Source organism: Aplidium turbinatum, chromosome 3 (assembly GCF_918807975.1).
Source record: "Aplidium turbinatum chromosome 3, kaAplTurb1.1, whole genome shotgun sequence".
NCBI lineage: Eukaryota > Metazoa > Chordata > Ascidiacea > Aplousobranchia > Polyclinidae > Aplidium > Aplidium turbinatum.
Window position 1 is genome coordinate 42,373,809 of NC_137474.1, and position 19,677 is coordinate 42,393,485.

Genomic DNA, 19,677 nt, shown 5'->3' on the forward strand with positions numbered 1-19,677 from the left:
AATAAAAATTTTAAATTTTTTTCATAACATGTTCTTAGTTAGACTAAAAACTACAATATACAAAAAAATCACAAACAAATAACAAGAGATAGTCTTCGCCGCCTGCAAAGGGTTAAAAGCTACAAAAAATAAACAGCACTACAAAAGCAGTAAGTTTTCCAAAAATATTATGTTTATCAAATCACTAATGAGATAGCTGTGCAAATTGTTGCAAATGGAATCAGTTTTTGAATAACTAAGTTTGAAACTGTGGATACACTTTGTAGGGGAGACCGGGGCAAGTTGAGCAGGTTTTTTTTTAATCTAATTTTTTTTTATTTTACTAGCTTTTTCGAAGACTCAATATACAAGTATTGCATTTCAAAAACATGCTAATAAGCCAAGTTTTAAGACAAAAACTGGTTGGTTTTATTTATTATTTTGCACTGTATTCAAGTTTAAGTAACGATTGCGCAACTTGCCCCGGATTATTTTCCGGGGCAAGTTGTGCAACACCATGGTGGGCAAGCTGTGTAGCACCATGGGGTAAGTTGAGCAACATTAGTGCCAGGGGCAAGTTGAGCAACATATCACGACCATATTACAGTTGCACAACTTGCCCCGTTATCAATTGCACAACTTGCCCCATTCACACTTTTTTTTAAAGAACAAAAAATTTCAAGAAAACTAACAAGTGTACAAAAAAAATTTACCTGCGAAAATACAACTACATCACATGTCTACTGACCCCTGCTGCTAAAGTTTGACTAGTTCTATTGTGCATCCAAAAAATTAAAACTTTGTTTGCATCCGAATTTAGATCCTAAGACCTAAACACCTTATATCGTTGATCAAGCCTAACCTGCCCAAAAAACTGATAACTGCAATTCACGTGCTTCAAAGGCATTATAGGTAAAATATAATAATGGCGTTAAAGATTCATTACGCTCTTTATTTCCTTTCAAAAGGGGACTTGCACAACTTGCCCCGGTCTCTCCTACATGGAAGCCCAAAAGTGGATGTTGCAGAATCTTTGGGGTATTTGTCTTTGAAAGACGCAAAAGAAATACGATTTGCTGCTTGTTCCCGACAATTTTCAACAAATCAAACGTCATATAAAAACCGTTATGGTCTACTTAACCTAGCTGGCATCTTACGTCATGGAAATTGCTAGAAAATGTCCAAATATTGCACCATCGGTCGTAAGACCTGATGAAATATTGCATTAGCCGCTTGAACACCTGTTTGAATGACTTCATAATTGTTTTTCATTATTGCGTCACAGTTACTGTCTACGTGCATTTGAGATATCGCAAATTATTCTAGTCATTCGTAAAATTGTTGTTGGAAGTCAGTCGCAAGTTTAACTGTTTGCTTGGTGCTTGCTAGCTGGACAAATTTTCCGTCTTTTATCCAAGTAATCTGTTCTGTAGTGACAGTTTTAGAGGCGTACGGTGTTGCGTCCCATTTTCGATAGCCGCGGGCTAATTTTACAGGAATACACTTTTTGAATAGACGTTTCGAAGGAGTGTTTCTTTTTCGGTCATTACATGCAGACGAACGGATCCGGGAACTTTATCTTACAATTTTCCCACGAAGAGATTATGGTTTAGGCTACCGCTGTGACCATAAATAATAAAAGACAAAGTTGTTAGCTGGTAGGCCTAGAAGCACATAAAAAAAATAAAAGACTTTACTCTGTCTAGTGTTTGGTACTGAAGCAAAATAATTAAAGAAGATCTTGTTGGTTGGTAGTCTACAGAAGCAAAGAAAATTACAGACATTTCTTCTCAGTTGGTACTGAAGAACTTTACACTAAAAAGTAAAGGCGTTTCTTTGTTGGTTCTGAAGAAAAAATAACTTCGACATTCATTGGCAAGAAAGAAGATTAAAGACAATCCATCTGTGCTTGAAGATTCAAGTGAACGAATCCAAGCAAGTTTTGTGGACTTTAGGACTTCATATACCCGTACAGCTACGGTATCGTGCATTTAAATTTTTTTTGTATTTTTTACGGTCTTTGCAGTTAAGTTTTTTATAACTTAATTTTGTGTGTTTGTGTAACTTAATTTTTTTTAATTATTAAATTTAGCCCCAACATTTAATATGTTTACACTCGGTGGCGACAAGGACTCGACCGCCGTCGACTTGACTGAGTTTAAGCCTGATGGTGTTCTTTGCGGTCGGGCAGGCCATTCTGGGGAGGGACCCAGTAACGATGAGGCTAAGTCAGTTCGAGAGGCCCGGCATCTTAGACGGGATATTTGACTCAAATTGGGGAACTTTCTGTAGCCCTAGGTTCTTTGAGTGGTAAGCAGGAACTGTTAATTTTTAGATCTAAGTTCTCTACTTTGGAAGAGGATTTACGGCATTTCCATGCTCTTTTGACTAAAATTTTTAACTCTGCAATCTTGGCAGAACTTCGTGATAGGGTAGATCCCGAATTTAACTCGTTAAAAAATAACTTCGAACAAAAAGAAAGTGAGTTCTCAGATATGTTGGATGCTGACATACATCCTGAGGATAGCGCCTCAAATGTAAGCACTAGGACAGGGGTGCACAACCTTTTTGCTATTGCCGGCCGCATTCAGATTAATTCTATAAAGCACGGCCGCCAGTGAGTTTTAAGGGATTTATTTTTAATTTGCGTTATCTAAGAGAAGAATTTATTCGTTAATATCTACTAAACTTATCATACTTAGGTTAAACCTTAGGAATCTTTACAAACAGAAACCAATACTGAACTACAAAAAATTGATGCTTGGCTACGAAGAAACAAACTCTCTTTAAACTACTCTAAAACAAGCTACATTTTAATAAACAAAGTACCTAAGCGTACTGTTGAAACTAATTCAATTTCACACATTAAACATTTGTCGCTGCAGTTGGCTCGATATTCCGGAATTTTTTATCGCCTTCGTAACTATGTGTTAGAGGAAACATTGCTTATGTTATATTATAGTCTAGTATATAGTCGTGTTCAATACGGTATTACTATATGGGGTACTGCAGGTAAAACACTAATCAAGGAAGTTGACGTAAGACACAATAATATTATTCGCGCAATCACTAGAAGTACAAAATTCAGTCACGTCACTAGCTTATACAAATCTTTGAATATTTTACAACGTGAAGATATTTACAAACTCGAAATTGCAAAATTTATGCATAAAGTTTCCAATAATAATCTACCGCCTGTATTGCAAGATCGTTTTATAAAACTTGATAATATTCACTCGCACAACACTCGACAACTAAATAAAATGAAGTATTTTCTTCCACAAATAAACAAATCCGTGGCACACAATCTTCTGACACATCGGGGTACTAAATTGTGGAGTGAAATGGATGAATGTATTAAAAGCAAACACCTTGCTTTGTTTAAAAAACTTTATAAAATTACCTTGTTAAGTTCTTATTAAATCGTTAAAATCGTTCAGTTAAATTATTTTATCTCATGTAACCTCGTATTTGTGTTCTTAAACGATATGATTCATTATATGCTCATGTTTTCCCAGCTGGTCTTGATTCAATATTCTACAAAACCTTATATATTCAATTCGATTTCGAAGCTACTGTTCCATCCATCATTATGTTTTATTGATACAGTTATAATGTCTGATGCTGCAATGTAAGATGACTGATGACAGGCAGCACCTTGACTGGTTAACCGCAAGGTTGTTCGGTGCTGCCAGACCTTTCTATTGCCATATTTTGATTTGTATGTAATTGTGTTTCTTTATATCGAGTCGTATTAGAAAGGCAAATAAACAATATCTCTCTCTCTCTCTCTCTAAACCTAAAAGTACCATAAAATACCAAACATTTTTTGAAATGAATTTATTCAATAAAAGTCTGCGACATTGCAGCTCCCTTGATTTTGCATACGAACACCAGTTAAGACACCAGTCTCAGTTAATTTGTTCGGTACTCGTTTTTTAGGTACCGTAGGCTATACTTCATATTATGTGAAAAGGCATACTCACACTTTTCTTCAAATTTTTGACACAGGTTTTCCTGGACTCGCCTTACAATTTTGCATAATTGTGTGACATATGACGACAAAAGTGCTGTTTTGCATTATTTCCTTGAACAGTTTTAACTACTTGACTGCATATTAGACACATCATAGTAGCCTATGCGCTGCAGTCTCGATCATGAAATAATCCAACTCCGTTTGGGAATTGAATACCCTCTTCTCATCTGCTACTGTTCTTTTTCTTTTTAAGGACATAATGCAATGTAGGCAGTGCCTCTCCTAAGGTATTTCGGGCCCTGTGCGGAATATGCTATGCGGGTCTCAATAACAATGATCCAATTTAGTAGCGTAGCTAGGTATTTTGAAAGGGGAGGAGGGGTTGACGGCGTGTTCGCCGAAGGCGACACTCAGGGTCTGGGGGCCGCCCTCAGAAATTTTTGAAAAATTACTTTGAATTTGGTGCATTCTGAGAGCATGTTCAACAAAAATTTGGGTGTGAATATTACTGTAAAATGGTGCTGTCCGGTGGCAATGGTGGCCCGACGCGACAATCTCAGCACTTGCCTCACTCTAAAGCCGCAACTGACTTCAACAATAGGCTACCGGAACTTGCTTGTGAATCGAATTGAATTTTTCTATTGGAAATGACAAAAATTAGCCTACTGCATTTTCTGAGTAAATTTCTGCCCCCCCCTAATTTGCAGCCCTGTGCGATCGCACGGTTTGCACACCCCAAAGACCAGCACTGAATGTAGGCTACAGTTTGCCTACAATGAAATTGGGTTGAGGAAAAAGTTTTGTCTCAAAACGATTTTAACAATATAGCCTAGCCTACAAAACTTATGATGAGATGGTTTTTCAAGTTTTAAAATTTGAAATATTATATATAATTACAAGGGTATCCAGTGGTTCTAGATATCCCTGTATAATATTTAAAATATAGACAATTCATTTTTTTAATGAAATAATTTTTTTATTTCAACAACAGGGCACGGCCGCCAACACATGCTTATTAAATTACGTGTTAACGGCCGCATAATTATTCATTGACGGCCGCATGCGGCCGTACGGCCGCAGGTTGAACACCGTTGCACTAGGATGTCTAAGAGTTCGTCTCGGATAGTTGCACAAATTAACCTACAGCTAAGACGAGAGGAGCTCCAGATACAAGCTGAGACTGAAGCAAGAGCTGCTGAGGCCATGGCGAGAGCTGAGGCCATACGAGCAGAGGCCGACGCGAGAGCTGCTGAGGCCGCCGCGAGGGCTGAGGCCGTACGAGCAGAGGCCGTCGCGAGAGCTGAGGCCGAAGCGAGAGCTGCTGAGGCCGCCGCGAGAGCCGAAGCTAGAGCTGCTGAGTTCGCACTCAAAGACGCTCAGTTGAGGGCTGAACAACGTAAAGAGGTAGTTTTAGCTGAATATCGTTCAGAGTTGGGCTCCCGGCGTAGTTCTAAGAAGGGCTCTTCTAGCCATTCCAGAAATGAACATCAATCACAGTTTAATTTACATAACCTTTTCCAGACGCCTGTTCAATCTGTAAGTGGACCAGTGCAATCCACACGTTTTCCAGCTGTTTCAGGAGGTCTCGAGGTCGCGGCTAAGGGTCTTCCGAAGGACCTAGAGCCAAGGCCTGCGAATTATAGCCGAACTCCTCCCCCAGAGCGTGCAGGTCACGGGGCCGCCATTAGCAGTAATGCTTTGCCCCCTTCAAAGTTTTCTGCGCCGCTAGTTTTTGATCGCCCAGCTACACGTAATTTGCGTGATTGTGAGAGACGTAACGCGTCTCCTGATTTTAACGTGTGTGAGGATCGTGATCGGGCTGTGCATGTGACTGAGCCCCCTCAGCCCCTTAAGGGATATAGTTTGTCTTCTACCGCTAAATCGAGTTCTCAACAACAGGATTGCTTTTTTGAATACCAAAATAGTAGGACGTTTTTCGATAAGGCGGCCTTGATTGGTTACGATGGTAATAATATGCCATTTATCTTCTTTAAAAATCGTGTTACGGCGTTAATGGCAGCTTCACCCTTTAAAGGAACTCGTTTGACTTTGTTACAAGCAGCTTGTGTTAGAACAGCTGCGCAAACGATTGCTAATTTGGTTTCCGACACTCCTGGCTTGTCAGAAAAAGACAGGATAGAAATGTCGTTAGCTCGCTTGTCCCAACGTTTTGGGTTTCGTGGAGGTCTTTTCGCAGAACCAGAACTTAGAAAGTATCGCTATGGTAGCAAATTGACTTCGACCTCTTCCAGTGATCTGAAAGAGTTTAAAGATGAATTGTCGCAGTGTCTGCTTTACGCGCAAGCTTATGGTCAGCGTGACAAATTGGAAGGACGTTTTGTTTTGGATTTGGCTAAGCGACTCCCGTTTGACGCTAAGCAGCGTTATCTTGACTTTTTAGGTGATCAGTATGGTGGTACTGATGAGCCTACTTTTCAGAGTTTGTTTGAATTTGTAGTACGGGAGGAAACGCGCAAGTCGACTGATTTTAGCATCATGCTAATGGGCGATTCTGGTGAGTCGCAGCATTTTAAAAAGTTTGGCAAAGGAAAATTGCCTTCATGTCCGGTTAGGCAGACGTCGGTAAAACCCCATGATAATGTGATTTCAGGGAGTTCGCAGTACTCGACTGCTGTTGGCGCACCGCGCGGTGGTGTGGCCAGACGTAGAGACATACCGGCATGTTTTTATTGTTCGTCACGTGGTCAAGTTGAATATCATTTTTTGTCTAATTGTAAAGAATTTTTGCGCTTGACACCTAAAGATCGGAGAGATGTCATTGTGAAAGCTGGCAAATGCTTGAATTGTTTGCGCCAGCATATGGTTAGGGATTGCGTTCATGCAAATAACTGTCGTAAGTGTGGGCCTAACAACGATAGGAAACACTATTTTCTTCTGCATGATTTTTATGTGACGTCACGTGATTCTCTGGATTCGATTGGCAAAGATGATGCTGGTGCCAGAGTTCCTGTGCGTAATGTTAAGATTGGAAATGTTAAAGCAGCTTTTAACCGCGTTACTGCTGCTCGTGTTTTGAATCCAATGACTGGCAAATCGAAGTTGGTGTATTGTCAGCATGATCCTGGTTCGCAGTTGACTTTTGTTTCGAGTGATTTGGTGTGCAAACTTGGCCTTAAACAGTATGATAAAGCGTCGTTTAAAATGGATACTCTGGCTGGTCAGAAACCTACTTGTGCTGACCTTGTTAAACTCAACATTCAGTCGTTAGAGACGAATGAACTGTTTTGTGATATAACTTCGGTGGTTAACCCAGCTTGGGCTGACGATGTTAAAACTTTACCACATAAGCAGGATTTAAGTGGTTTCCGTCATTTTCATGACGTGAATATGTTTCATTTGAATGATTGTAGTACTGTAGATGTACTGATTGGCAACGACAACGCTTATTTGATGTGGGCAAAAGAAGAGCGTGTTGGTGAGAATCGTAGTGAACCACATGCTTTGCTCACTCCTCTCGGTTGGTTGGCTTGTGGTGGTAAGTCACCCTTAGATGAAAGCGTTGCTAACGTGTGCAGAGTGCAGACGTCTTTAGAGTCGGATGTCATCTCTGGCTTTCAGCGTAAAATTGAGTCTCGTGATATGGAAATAGCAGACCTGAATAAAGTCATTCAGGATTTGACTTTGCCAAATGAAACCTGTGAATTGTCTCGCAATGATATTTTGGCTAGAGAACTTGTCGAACCGAATATTGAGTTGAAAGATGGTCGATTTGAGATACCTGTTCCGTTGAAGGAAGATATTGATCTACCTAACAATTTTGTGTTGGCGTCAGATAGAGCGGCTGCTTTAAGGAAGAAGGCTTTAAAACAACCTGAACTTTGTGATTTTCTTACCGACACCATGAAAGATCTTAAATCTAATGGTTATATTGAGCGTGCTGGTGAAGCAGGAAATGTAAAGGGCTTTCAGTGGTATTTACCATACTTTGTGACGTCACAATTAAAAAAGCGTATTGTTTACGATGGCAAGTCTGAATTTCGAGGAACTTGTGTTAATGATGTAATGTTTTCGGGTCCTGACTTGTTAAACCCTCTGGCAGATGTCTTGGCTAGATTGCGGCTTGGCAGATTTGGTTTCGTGGCCGATATGACCAAGTACTTTTTTCACATTTTAGACTCTTCAATACGTAAGCCCAATTTTATTGAACTGCTTACGTACACAGGCAGTGCCGTTCGGATCGTGAACGAACGCCTTTCGGTACCTTTGAGTGACGACCCTAGGGATTTTACTGTCATCACCCCTGCCTCACTTTTGACCCCATACTTAGACCCATACTGTGCTGTTGGGCAACCACATGATCGTGACCAACTAAGAAGGGATTATCGGTTCAATTTGTCACTTTCTCAGCAGTTTTGGAGCAAATGGATAGATTTTTACTTGCCAGGTCTTCAGGGCCGGAAAAAATGGCTAAAAATGGCCGAGAATTTGGAGCCTGGTCAACTTGTAGTGGTAGGTTCTCTCCAAGACATTGGTAAACGTGGGAAGTATCAACTTGGGAGGGTGCATGAGGTAGTTCCACAAATTAGGAAAGGGAAGCCTGTGGTTCGTAGAGCTAAAGTTGCCGTCTGCAACTATGATGAGAGTACGGGGAAAGAGAAAGTAGACTATGTGTTGAGGGATATTTCGTGCCTCGCCCCCGTAAAGAACACCTAAGTGTTAGGGTTTGAGCCTGGTTTTGTCTACGGTGGCCGACACTTGTCTGAGCCCAGAACAGTCGGTTATTATCGCAACCATTGTATATAGCGTCATTTTAGCATGTACCTATGGTACCAATTTCATGTATCGTCGTGTATTATTCCGTATTGTTGTTCATTCTTTGCATGCCCTTTGTATTTACGTATTAACTTAAACGTGAGTGATTCAAACAATTTGTGTATCGTGTGTTTTTATTTATTGGCTCACAATTGTCGTCAATTCTTTTTTAGTTATGCCATGTCAGACTGTCATAACTAGGGGCCGCTATGTTCCCGACAATTTTCACCAAATCAAACGTCATATAAAAACCGTTATGGTCTACTTAACCTAGCTGGCATCTTACGTCATGGAAATTGCTAGAAAATGTCCAAATATTGCACCATCGGTCGTAAGACCTGATGAAATATTGCATTAGCCGCTTGAACACCTGTTTGAATGACTTCATAATTGTCTTTCATTATTGCGTCACAGTTACTGTCTACGTGCATTTGAGATATTGCAAATTATTCTAGTCATTCGTAAAATTGTTGTTGGAAGTCAGTCGCAAGTTTAACTGTTTGCTTGGTGCTTGCTAGCTGGACAAATTTTCCGTCTTTTATCCAAGTAATCTGTTCTGTAGTGACAGTTTTAGAGGCGTACGGTGTTGCGTCCCATTTTCGATAGCCGCGGGCTAATTTTACAGGAATACACTTTTTGAATAGACGTTTCGAGGAGTGTTTCTTTTTCGGTCATTACATACAGACGAACGGATCCGGGAACTTTATCTTACAATTTTCCCACGAAGAGATTATGGTTTACCGCTGTAACCACTGCTTCTGTCGTTATGTCCATAACCTGTTCAACAGGGATGGAAGTTGAGGCAGATCTTTTCCAGCAAATGAATAGTAGTGCACAAACTTTTTGGCAAGCTGTTCCAGGTGTCCAATTATGGTTTGCTTAATATCAACTTCCTTGCCACAAATAGGCCTATATTGCTTTAGTTAAGGAAACATATCGTAGGCTACTCAATCTACTCATCTCTGGTGACATAACTTTTCAGAGTATGAGTTTTTTTGTGGCAAGCAGAAACTTTTGCGGCGTGATCAATCACCGTAAAACCATTGCCTTGCATAGATAAATTTAGAGAATTCAGAGAATCCAATATATCGGCAAGGCAAGCAACTTTTGCGTTGAAATCTTCTTGCAAAAACTTCTTGGTTAATCCCACCCAGTTTTGTTGCGTCAGGAAGATAGTAATCTCCTCCCGAAAATCACAAACTCGCTTCAGGACACAAATTCGTGACAACCATTGCACTTCCGTGTGCAGCAACAATGCTTGGTAATCAGAATCCATGTCAGTGCACAAAGACGAAAACAAACGCTGATTTAATGGCCTTGTTTTGATGAAGTTTACACTCTTCACCAGAGCCTCTGAAAGAATTTTTTACTAAGGGTACGAAGAGTCATTCCGGGCCCCCTCTCACTTTGAACTCTCTTTGTCTTGGGCAAAACGTGTGATGTTTGCGTAAGCATATTGCACACCATACAACATTTTAATGCAGAATTGGACATCTGTGCGCAATAATAGTATAAGGCTGCAATAAAACTATTATTTAGGGTTTTGTGCATATCACGTGATCTGTCCCTCGCCAATTCGTGTAGCCTATCCTGCATTGAATTCGTGTGTCAGTTGTTGATGGTGCTGTTGAAAGGTGTCGCTTGTACAGCTTTAATGTAAAATTTTCAAATTCACTTACTTATTTTATTTCTCTTAGATGTAGCCTACAGTTATTTCTGATGAGGACACTATGTGGTGTCGAAAACGTTGTATTTAGTAGTTGTTTTTTTTAGTGTGTGTTTAAATATAAAATGTTAAATACGTTAACGTTACTGAGTGTTATACGTACGTTATCTGGTACAACAAGTCAAGCTCTCTACCAAGCCTCAAACATAACATCTTGTTAAAACATAATCAAATTAATCACCTGACCTTTCTTTCTTCATTAACTTTTGCATTCACCACATGCCTAGCAGTGGTGAACGAAGTCACCTTTTTTTTTACTCCGGTTGCGCTCCTGCTCCGACAGTATTCACTCCAGCTCCGAAATTCATTTTGAAGTGAAATAAGCGTTAAACTACCGTTTTCAAATAGTTTTTAAAAAACAAAAAAAAGCCCAAAAATACCCGGGCTTTTAAAAAAAACCTAGCGGGTTGGGCTTTTTGAAAAAAGCCCAGGTTTTTCTCAACCATGCTTTTGCTACACTATGCCCCCCTGACAAGAGAATAACCAACTTTTATGATTTAATTTAGGGTGCTTTTAACAAAACATTTTTGCACGTAAAGCATTAAATCACCACTGGCGTACGCAGGATTTTCTCAAAGGGGGGGGGGGGGGGGCATTGACAGTAGCGTAGCCAGGATTTTTGAAAGGGGGGGTTTGACGACCGGCGGGCAGTCAACGGCACCCAGCGGCAGGGGTCTGGGAGACCTCCCTCGGAAATTTTTGAAAAATTACTTTGAATTTGGTGCATTCTGAGAGAATTTTCAACAAAGATGTGGGTATGAATATTCCTGTAAAATGGTGCTGTCAGGTGGCATAGCAAAAGGATAAGATCTTGTTTTCTTCGGCATTTTTCGGAAATAAAGCTAAGTCTCTATGTTTTCTTGTTGCTAATTCCTGGCTGAGATGTTTGAATGTTTGGTATTTCCAAAACTCGCTCTTTTAATGCAGTTTTGTTTAAAATTAGGCAAGTCTTTTTTAGACTGAAAGCATCATTCCCAAGCATAAAAAGACTGAAAGCATCATTCTCAATATCGTGACGTCACACGTGTGCCAAAGGGGAGGTTGTTACCCCCAAACCCCCATGGCCATTGATATCCCAGACGTCTTCATTATATCCCAGTATGGTTTTAGTTTAAACTTTATCCATTTCTTTCTCACTATAATAGGCTTACAGAATACTATGCTACATTTGGCATACCTGGGGTGGGGTAGGTGGATTGGGCCATGTATTTCGTATTGGCTTAGTCTATGGAACAGCATTGTTAATTGCTTTGACAGTGCAATCCAAAACATATCAAATGCCTTAATCTACATAGCTGTTTATCTATAATTTGTTGACAATGAATTCATAAAACAAGTGTCTAGTGTTGTTATTTTTCCATTATAATAGAGTATAGATAGTAGGGTGGAGTGAAAAAATTTTTTTTTTCAAATCAAAATATCAGATTAACCAAAAGTGGCGTATGGACCTAAAACCAACTTCTGAGAAGGTTTTGGGTTTGTGCCACCTACACCCAGGTGGCCCATAATTTTTAAAGGTCATCCGAGGGTCAAATTTCATGAAAATCTCATAACTTGGAAACCGGTTAAGCTAGAATGTTGGTTTTTGGCTTAAAATTTCCAGAAGGTCCATGTTTATATATGCTCTAATGCAACTTTTGTCTCTATTTTAACTACATAAGCTGATAATAATAAAAAATGACGTTTTAGTTTGAAAGCTATGGTATAACGTGAAGAAGTGAAAATGCGATATTTGAACTATTTGCACCCATGGTTATGTGTTAAGGCATAATAGGTACAAACTAACTAAGTAGGCCTACTGCTTAAAATACTTTCTAAGTAGTTAGGACAAAGGATATGCAAGCAACAATCATGGATATGTGACAAAAAAATTCAATGACAAAAATAATGTAGCAAAGACTCATATGCAATAATGTTACAATGTTATTTGACATTAAGTTTCAAAATTTACATGTTTGGTTTCCATGAAATTTATAAGAAACTACTTACAATCAGGGTTGCATTATAAAAATTATCATGTGGTGAAAAAATATTGAAAACCTTCAACCTGAAAACATCAGGACTATCAAAGTCAGAAAAAAGATATTTCGACTCTGATCCATTGCAAATGTGGGCAAGGCTGACTGGGCTTTGGTAAAGACCCTTGCCAACCTTAATCCACCACAATATTCACTCGACTAACCTATTTGTATTCATACAGCGATTAATAACTGTTCAATCAATCACTCCTGCGGGAACGGACCAAACTACCCCAAGATGAGCTACGTGGCTCGGTCGAAAACTTCCGACAAACAATTGAGTTATTCAAGTGAAGAGCGGCCATATCGAAAATAAAAACTTATTCCTAGTAGGCTATTGTAAGCTCTCATTATGATACATTTTTAATGAAATGGTTGTTTTTTTGAATCTTTATCCTCGGACTGACAAAGCCTTCTTGTAGACGCTTTTAACGCTGGGCCGGTTATCGAGAATGGCAGATTGAAGTTTTTCCGATTGTTGAAGTGTTGTTGCCAGGGAATTGTTCCATTTACTAGGTGCCGCTGAATGGAGAGCAGTCCTGAATGCGTTGCTCAAGCGCACACCCCGAGAGTCGAACCAGGGCCGCGTGATCTTGAGCCGGGCGCGTAACCATTGAGCTAACGGGGCGGACATGTTATTTATTTTCTAATAAATCATTTATAAGTTGATCCAAAGACTTTCTGTTCACCCTGTTAGCCACTGCCACTCTTTCGGTGCAACACAGCAAACTGCGTAGAAAAGAGGTGTATTTACAACATTTCAAAATCTAGGTACCTCGCTTGAGTCAAATGAGGTTTGCCAAGACACTTCTTACTGAGTTAAAGTAGCCACTAAAATCAAACATAATCAAATAAACGAAAAATCACAACTACGGCAATGAAAAATATAAACAGAAATGAAACCCGGCCTTTATACTGCTTTATCACTCGTTGTGTGCGTGAGATTATGCGGTGATAAACGAAAGTAATTTCTGAAAACTGCATGCTTGCTTTTTAGTGAAATCAAGATCAGCTCTCAACTTCAACAAACCTTAAAATAACGTAAGCTACATGAACAGTATGATTGTAAATCGGCACAATTTTTAAAGGGTTGTTGTTAGTGATTAGCACCAAACAAAATTTCGTTACCCGCAGACAAGTTTGCCACAAAGCAATCCAAATGAAATGTTTTAGGAAAGTGTCTTCGTATCCAACCTTACCACAATCATTCGCACCTTGACGGCATACACGATAAAAAGACACAAATAGTTTTGTTCCACGACATGTTTTTGTTCATTGAGGGGCAGTGATATGCCCTAACTCGATTAGTTCGCGGGGTCAATGGTTCACAAAATACACAAACGTCATTCCCTCTCGACGTGGACCCCTTGCGGAGGGGTCAGTTTCTTCAGGAGAACCATGGGACTAATTGGTGAACCTGTAGGGGGTAGTTTGAGGACTGAAGGTGGAATTCCTGCCCTAATTACATTGTTTTCCTCAAAATCTTTGCTTGGTGTCCGCAGCACATCATGGATAGTCACAGTTAGAGATTGTTTCGGTGAAAACTGGGGTGGAAGAGCTGGAGATGTTCTGGGCGATGTGACGGTGGGTTCACTCATGCGTCTCGCTTCAGGTTCAGCAGATGATGAAACAGAACACTAGAACGTAAAGAAATAAATCAGAACTTTGAATAATGCTGCACCTTCAAAACACAGCTAACCAATCAAGTTAAGTTAAGCTGAAAACGTTCGACTGTTAAAACTATTTGTACATATGTGAAATATACTGTTATAATGCTCAACCCTGCTGTATTGTTGCGTCTTGCCTGTCTGTGGTACAAAAAGCAAAATCTGTCCCGAAAGTATGTTAAAATAAAGTTTTTTTTTTGTTTGTCGTATCCAGGCTTACACCTGGTAGCTGAAGATTTAGATTAAGTGGACGGGAAGGCAAGGAAGCCAATCTTCGTGTACACCTTCAGGCGTGCCTTTAAGTGTCCTGCCACAGACACAGCCGCATGCTCGCGAGCGGCCTCTCCCCCCTGTTCGTACCAGGCTATCCTGTCTGCGCGGGAGTGATCGAACCGGCGCCCTTTCGATTGCCGCTCAAGGGTTCTCACCACTCGGCTATGCAGCCGACAAGACAAAGTGATTGCATAGTAAATGTGCTAGTTCTGATTTAAAAGTGCCGGCAGGGATGAGTGTTCGGCAAAGGTTAAACGAGCAAACCGTTTGAAAACCCATGCCAATCTATCGTTGAAACTAGATACATCAAGTTGCTTGTTATAGCTTTGTTAAAGTGACGTAATTTGCATCGATACCGCAGTGACTACAGTGCAGTCAATGGGCCGTTACAAGTGTTGTGTATAAAACTAAGAAAAAATCAAAAAGTAGAAAAATGTAAGTTAGCCATCGGTAATGAGAACGACATCCAGTAGCAAAACGAGATGACGTCAAACAAAAGCAAAGTAATTCTGTCACAACTCACTCTCGAAAGAGGGACAGTCCCTCGAAATAGTGACCATACCTCTCCCCCCTGTTCGTACCAGGCTATCCTGTCTGCGCGGGAGTGATCGAACATGTGTCGACGAAAGTTGGATTCTCCCCTGAAAAACAATGAGTCAAGTCTAGATTGGAAATATTATTTTACATTGAATCAATGTTGTAAAATATGTTTTTTTACATTCTATTCCAACGAAGCCTTTTTTACATTTGCTTCAACGAAGCCTTAATCCCTGGTTTTCGATAACGCTCCAAAGCACTTTACCGATCGCAGTATCGGTACAATACTTAATACAGTACTACAATAATAATTGGATGCAACATGAAAAAACATATAAATATAATATTTCGCCTCGCAGGCTCAATGGTTTAGCCATGGGTTTAGCACCGAGCTGGTTCGACTCTCGGGGTGTGCGCAACGTATTTCAGGCTGCTCTCCATTCAGCGGCACTTAGTAGGACAAGAACACAGCAACAACTATCGGAAATTTCACCCTGCTAAGGCTATCCAAGCATGCAAAACTGCCAGGAATAAGCCCTCAAAGGTCAGACCAAGGACTAAAGATACAAAATCAAACCAACCAAAGTGTTCATCTTACCTGATGCGCTTCTTGCAGTTCCGAAACCGACATTTGTAAATTTTCCTTGTTGCTTTTGTCTCGATGGAAGCATCGGAATGAACCGTCTTCTGCAAGTTGAATTTAGGAGTTAAGAGGTAGAAGAGTTACGTCTACACAGCGGGGAATCACGTTGTCTGACAGCAATAGCTTGCTTAGATTCTGACGTTATAAACTGTGTTGATTAGGCATTCTTAACCGGGATCTTGATCTGTATGTTGCATGCAGATACTTCCAGTTACGGTCCAGACACTGTTACTTGAGTGGAGTAAACGCCGATGACAAAAAGATAAAAAGGTACAAAATGAAGCCCGCAAGACTTCAGAAACAGTCCGCTACTAGAAAAGCCAAGTCCGTTTCAGATTTTCCAGCTCATTATCTCACCCAAAAGGTACAACTGCATCAAAGAAACTTTCATCTGCAATTTCGTTCGATGAAAATTAGAGTCTGATTAACGCATTAACTTAATAACATTAACATTAACGCATTATCAGACCGTCTGTTAAAGTTGTGCATCTTCATGAGTTTGCTACAGGAGTCGACATTTGATCACAAACTCAGATTTAACATACTGCAGATAGGCCAAAAAGAATTTTGAGAAACGGTAAGGTCAAAAGTAGGCACTGCAAATTTCACTCTGCAGTAAGGAAAAAACATCAATCTGCTATAACGATAGAAAGCCAAGGTTAAGAAAGAATTGAAACATCATAAAAATAGTACCTTATCACCGATAGGGTTGAGTGAGTTGTCATCGTGAAGGCATTCTTGATCATTTGATTGTTGGTGACATGTATCATCATCACCATGGGAGACATCATGTGAATGCAAGCTTTCTTTCGGGACGTCGTGATCATCTTGCTTGAGACGCTGCAAACGGTCGCTGTTTCTTTTTAGTCTTGTTCTCAGCCAATCGATGATCTGAGATGGAAAATATTTATGGGAAATTTTCACTTGTCCTTGCTGAATAGTCTCATGCATACGGGTGGCATAGTGATTAGAATGTCCGCCTCTTAATCGGTAAACCTGGGTTTGATACCCTGCAGGGTCATACCAAAAAACCTAATAAAAAAAATCTTACTACGATCTAAGCATAAAGGAAATGGGTTTACGGTATAGGGTGACAATGTGTTCAATTGCGCTGTTTGGATTAATCTGAGTGATAATAAAAAATCCAGTGATAATCAAGAATCCAGCTAATCATTTATTAACTAAAAAACTAGACTCCTATCAGCCGGTATGCTAGGAATCCTCTTTTTGCGTCGTCAGTTCAACTTTAAACTGACTGCATAGGATATGGGTTGAAGTGCGGTGAGAGTGATGCATATCGGAAAGTGATGTGATGCATATCGGAAGGGTTAGTATTTTATCTCTTGAATAAACCATGGCCAGCTTCCTTGAGCAACACATAGAGTTAATTGCTCATAAACTTGGCGGTGTATTGGCGCAGATAGAATGAAGACAAAACGGTGCAAATCACGGAACGTTACTTCGCATATCGCTTAATAAATGTTATCCAGGAATATGTTGGAAAACTGAGAAAACAATTCAATAGTTGTTGTTAATCTGAAGCCGAAACCTTGTGACCATTAGGCTCAGGCCAGTGGTTCCCAACCTTTTTAAGCCTACGCACCCTACAAAAGCGAAAACTATTTTGCAGTACCCCGTGGCAGACCAACGATCTTACGCTTCGAACGCAGTGGGTTGTTGAAACAAACATCAACAGTTTCATACCAAAGACTACAAAAAATGGTCTTTGGTATAGTCTAACTATAATATAGTCTATATTAAAACTATTGATATTTACTTAGAGGTTGCTTCCGAGTGTTAGGCAGATCACCCATTTGAGAAAGTGTCTTTAGTACCAGACAACCTTTTAGAGTTATCAGTTTTCCAGCAAACGTGGGAAAAGCTAACACATTGTACGTCTATGGGTCTTATGAGCCCGCGAGGTAATCTTAGCACTTTGCAGGGATAAATTTAAGCATTGGGAAGCAATAACGCAATTTTCAAAGACATTAAGTCTTGTTTTACAACTAAAGCTTATTAGAAATTGTCCTGAGTAATTAGTTATGTGCAAAGAACCTGAGATAGACGATGCTCCAACATGTGGAAATACAAGGCCTTCTTGTCTCCTAGTACTGGGCCACCGTGGATAGGACAGCGCAGCCACTCCTCATCATTCTGAGACCGAAATACTCTGCACCTGAAAAGAATTTAGTGAGAGGCCAAGGAAGAAGCTCTACATGGGTAGGGATCTCCATTGATAATATTTTTAATTGAATTGATGGCCCTAATGTTTTTGGGATAAAGAGGAAGCTTCTTCGTCTAGCAGGAGTGGGCCCCTAGTTAGAGGTAGGCTCCCAGACTGCACTGTCGATGGTGGTAACTTTTTTCTAAGATCTTCATGATGTAAGTAAGATGTGCCATAAAAAACAGATGTGAACGTTAAAGAAGATACGGTGTTCAAATCTTGGAAGGCCAGATTTCTGCGGCTGTCATCCTTTCAAGCCTCAACTAGATATTTAAAACTACAGAAATGCAAAGCCCGCTATCTTCGTCGGTGATGTAATTCTGCCTACCTGGATGTGAATGCTTGAACTTCTTGAAACAGGATCTGCAGCAACTGATCGGTGGAGAGTTCCTTAATTTTGGCGAAGAGCAGAAAGCGTTCTTTTGCCGGAATGCTGCAAACAAATTTACTGAAGATCAAAGTACATCGAAAATACGTAATTTTGCATTTCCAATCATTTAAATGAAGTTTTTTTTCCATTGATTTATGACATAACTGATTGGTTTGAAACAAACAAAGTGGGTAAAATAAAGAACGATCTGTCAGTTTTATGACCTGCTGTCAATTTAGGTTAAAATAAACACCTTTGAAATTGTTTGGCTGTTCACAGCATAGTGTCCATACAGTCCCGTATGTAGAATGCTGTGCATACAGTCCCGTCCCGAATGTGGACTGCTGTGCATACAGTGCCGGAAATAAAGTGCAAATCACACTCACATTGGAATGCTCTTATTCCATACATTTTTGGCCATTGTCAGGCTTCTTGCGTCATGAACGTCCTGATTTTCACGATGGTCAGTGTCGTCATCGCTTGACGTCACGCTGATGTCATCACTCTCACGAGGCTTTGTTAACCTGAAACAAGATGTTTGGACCTGGCAAGGCAATGGAAGCTTTTGAAAAGCGAAGAATCTTTCAGCTACAAACTCAGCTGCAATTGTAATCTTCATTGTAATCAATTCAAGTAGACCAGAGGTGACGAACCTGCGGCGCGCGGGCCTCATGCGGCCCGTCAAAGAATTTTGTGCGGCCCGCAAAACAATTTGACAATCGCTCATGCATTAAAGACAAAAGACATCTTAAAGCTGTTTTATGCCTTCACTTCTAAAATGCACTTTACAAAAAGTCGTTACAGGTCGAGGCTGACAGATGAAAATCTTAGTATGCAGTTGAGAGTTGCCACATCGTCTGTTCGACCTAATATTGAACGCTTAATCAAGCAAAAAAAAATTTCCAAAAGTGCCACTAAGCAAAAAAATTTAATGCTTCAATGTTATTTTTTAATATTTTATGCTTCAATGCTGCATTAGATAGCTTCAGCTGTATGATTTGCATGGGCTTTTGTTTGTTGTTTGAAAAAGAAATTTCATTATCTGATTTGTAGTTTCGGAGCATAATGGTCGAAACATTTAGTCAAGTTGAGTAAAAAGGATAAAGCCAAAAAAAAAGAAATCATACTCATATGAAAGCAAACGCTTCGAAAATTAAACTGTCTTTATAATCAGTGCAAGTGCTGTTACTCTATCCTTTTTGCTCAAGTTGATTTGTTTTTATTTTTTACTGTTGTATGTTTCGATTCCGCGTAAGATAATTTCAACTGTGTGGGTTTTATTACTTTCATCTTCCGTTTGTTACTTTTCATGAATAATATCTTGAGTCGCTTCTAAAAGATTTCATAGTAGGTTACGATTAAAAAGTTGTGTGGCCGGATAACTCATGTGCAATTGACAAAGTGGCCCGCGACCGCAAAAAGGTTCGTCACCCCTGAAGTAGACAGAAGAATTTTAACCCAGCCAGTGAAAATTTTAATTTTATACCGTCT

General features: G+C 39.9%; 2 protein-coding genes across 3 annotated transcripts in view; one reads left to right on the forward strand and one right to left on the reverse strand.

Annotated features, from left to right (window-relative positions):
- Nucleotides 1–19,677, forward strand: part of LOC145767356 (uncharacterized) — a 114,243-nt gene that overhangs the window by 75,503 nt on the left and 19,063 nt on the right. The window lies entirely within an intron of this gene.
- LOC145766822 (uncharacterized) overlaps nt 13,202–19,677 on the reverse strand; it is a 38,711-nt gene continuing 32,235 nt past the window's right edge. Inside the window, exons 28-34 of the mRNA XM_082578527.1 lie at nt 18,573–18,710; nt 18,145–18,249; nt 17,648–17,768; nt 16,286–16,483; nt 15,548–15,636; nt 14,936–15,053; nt 13,202–14,109 (exon numbers count right to left, since the gene is read on the reverse strand). Of these exons, the coding sequence (XP_082434653.1) occupies nt 13,816–14,109; nt 14,936–15,053; nt 15,548–15,636; nt 16,286–16,483; nt 17,648–17,768; nt 18,145–18,249; nt 18,573–18,710 (1,063 nt within the window). The 3' untranslated portion in view covers nt 13,202–13,815. The remainder of the gene's footprint in view (nt 14,110–14,935; nt 15,054–15,547; nt 15,637–16,285; nt 16,484–17,647; nt 17,769–18,144; nt 18,250–18,572; nt 18,711–19,677) is intronic.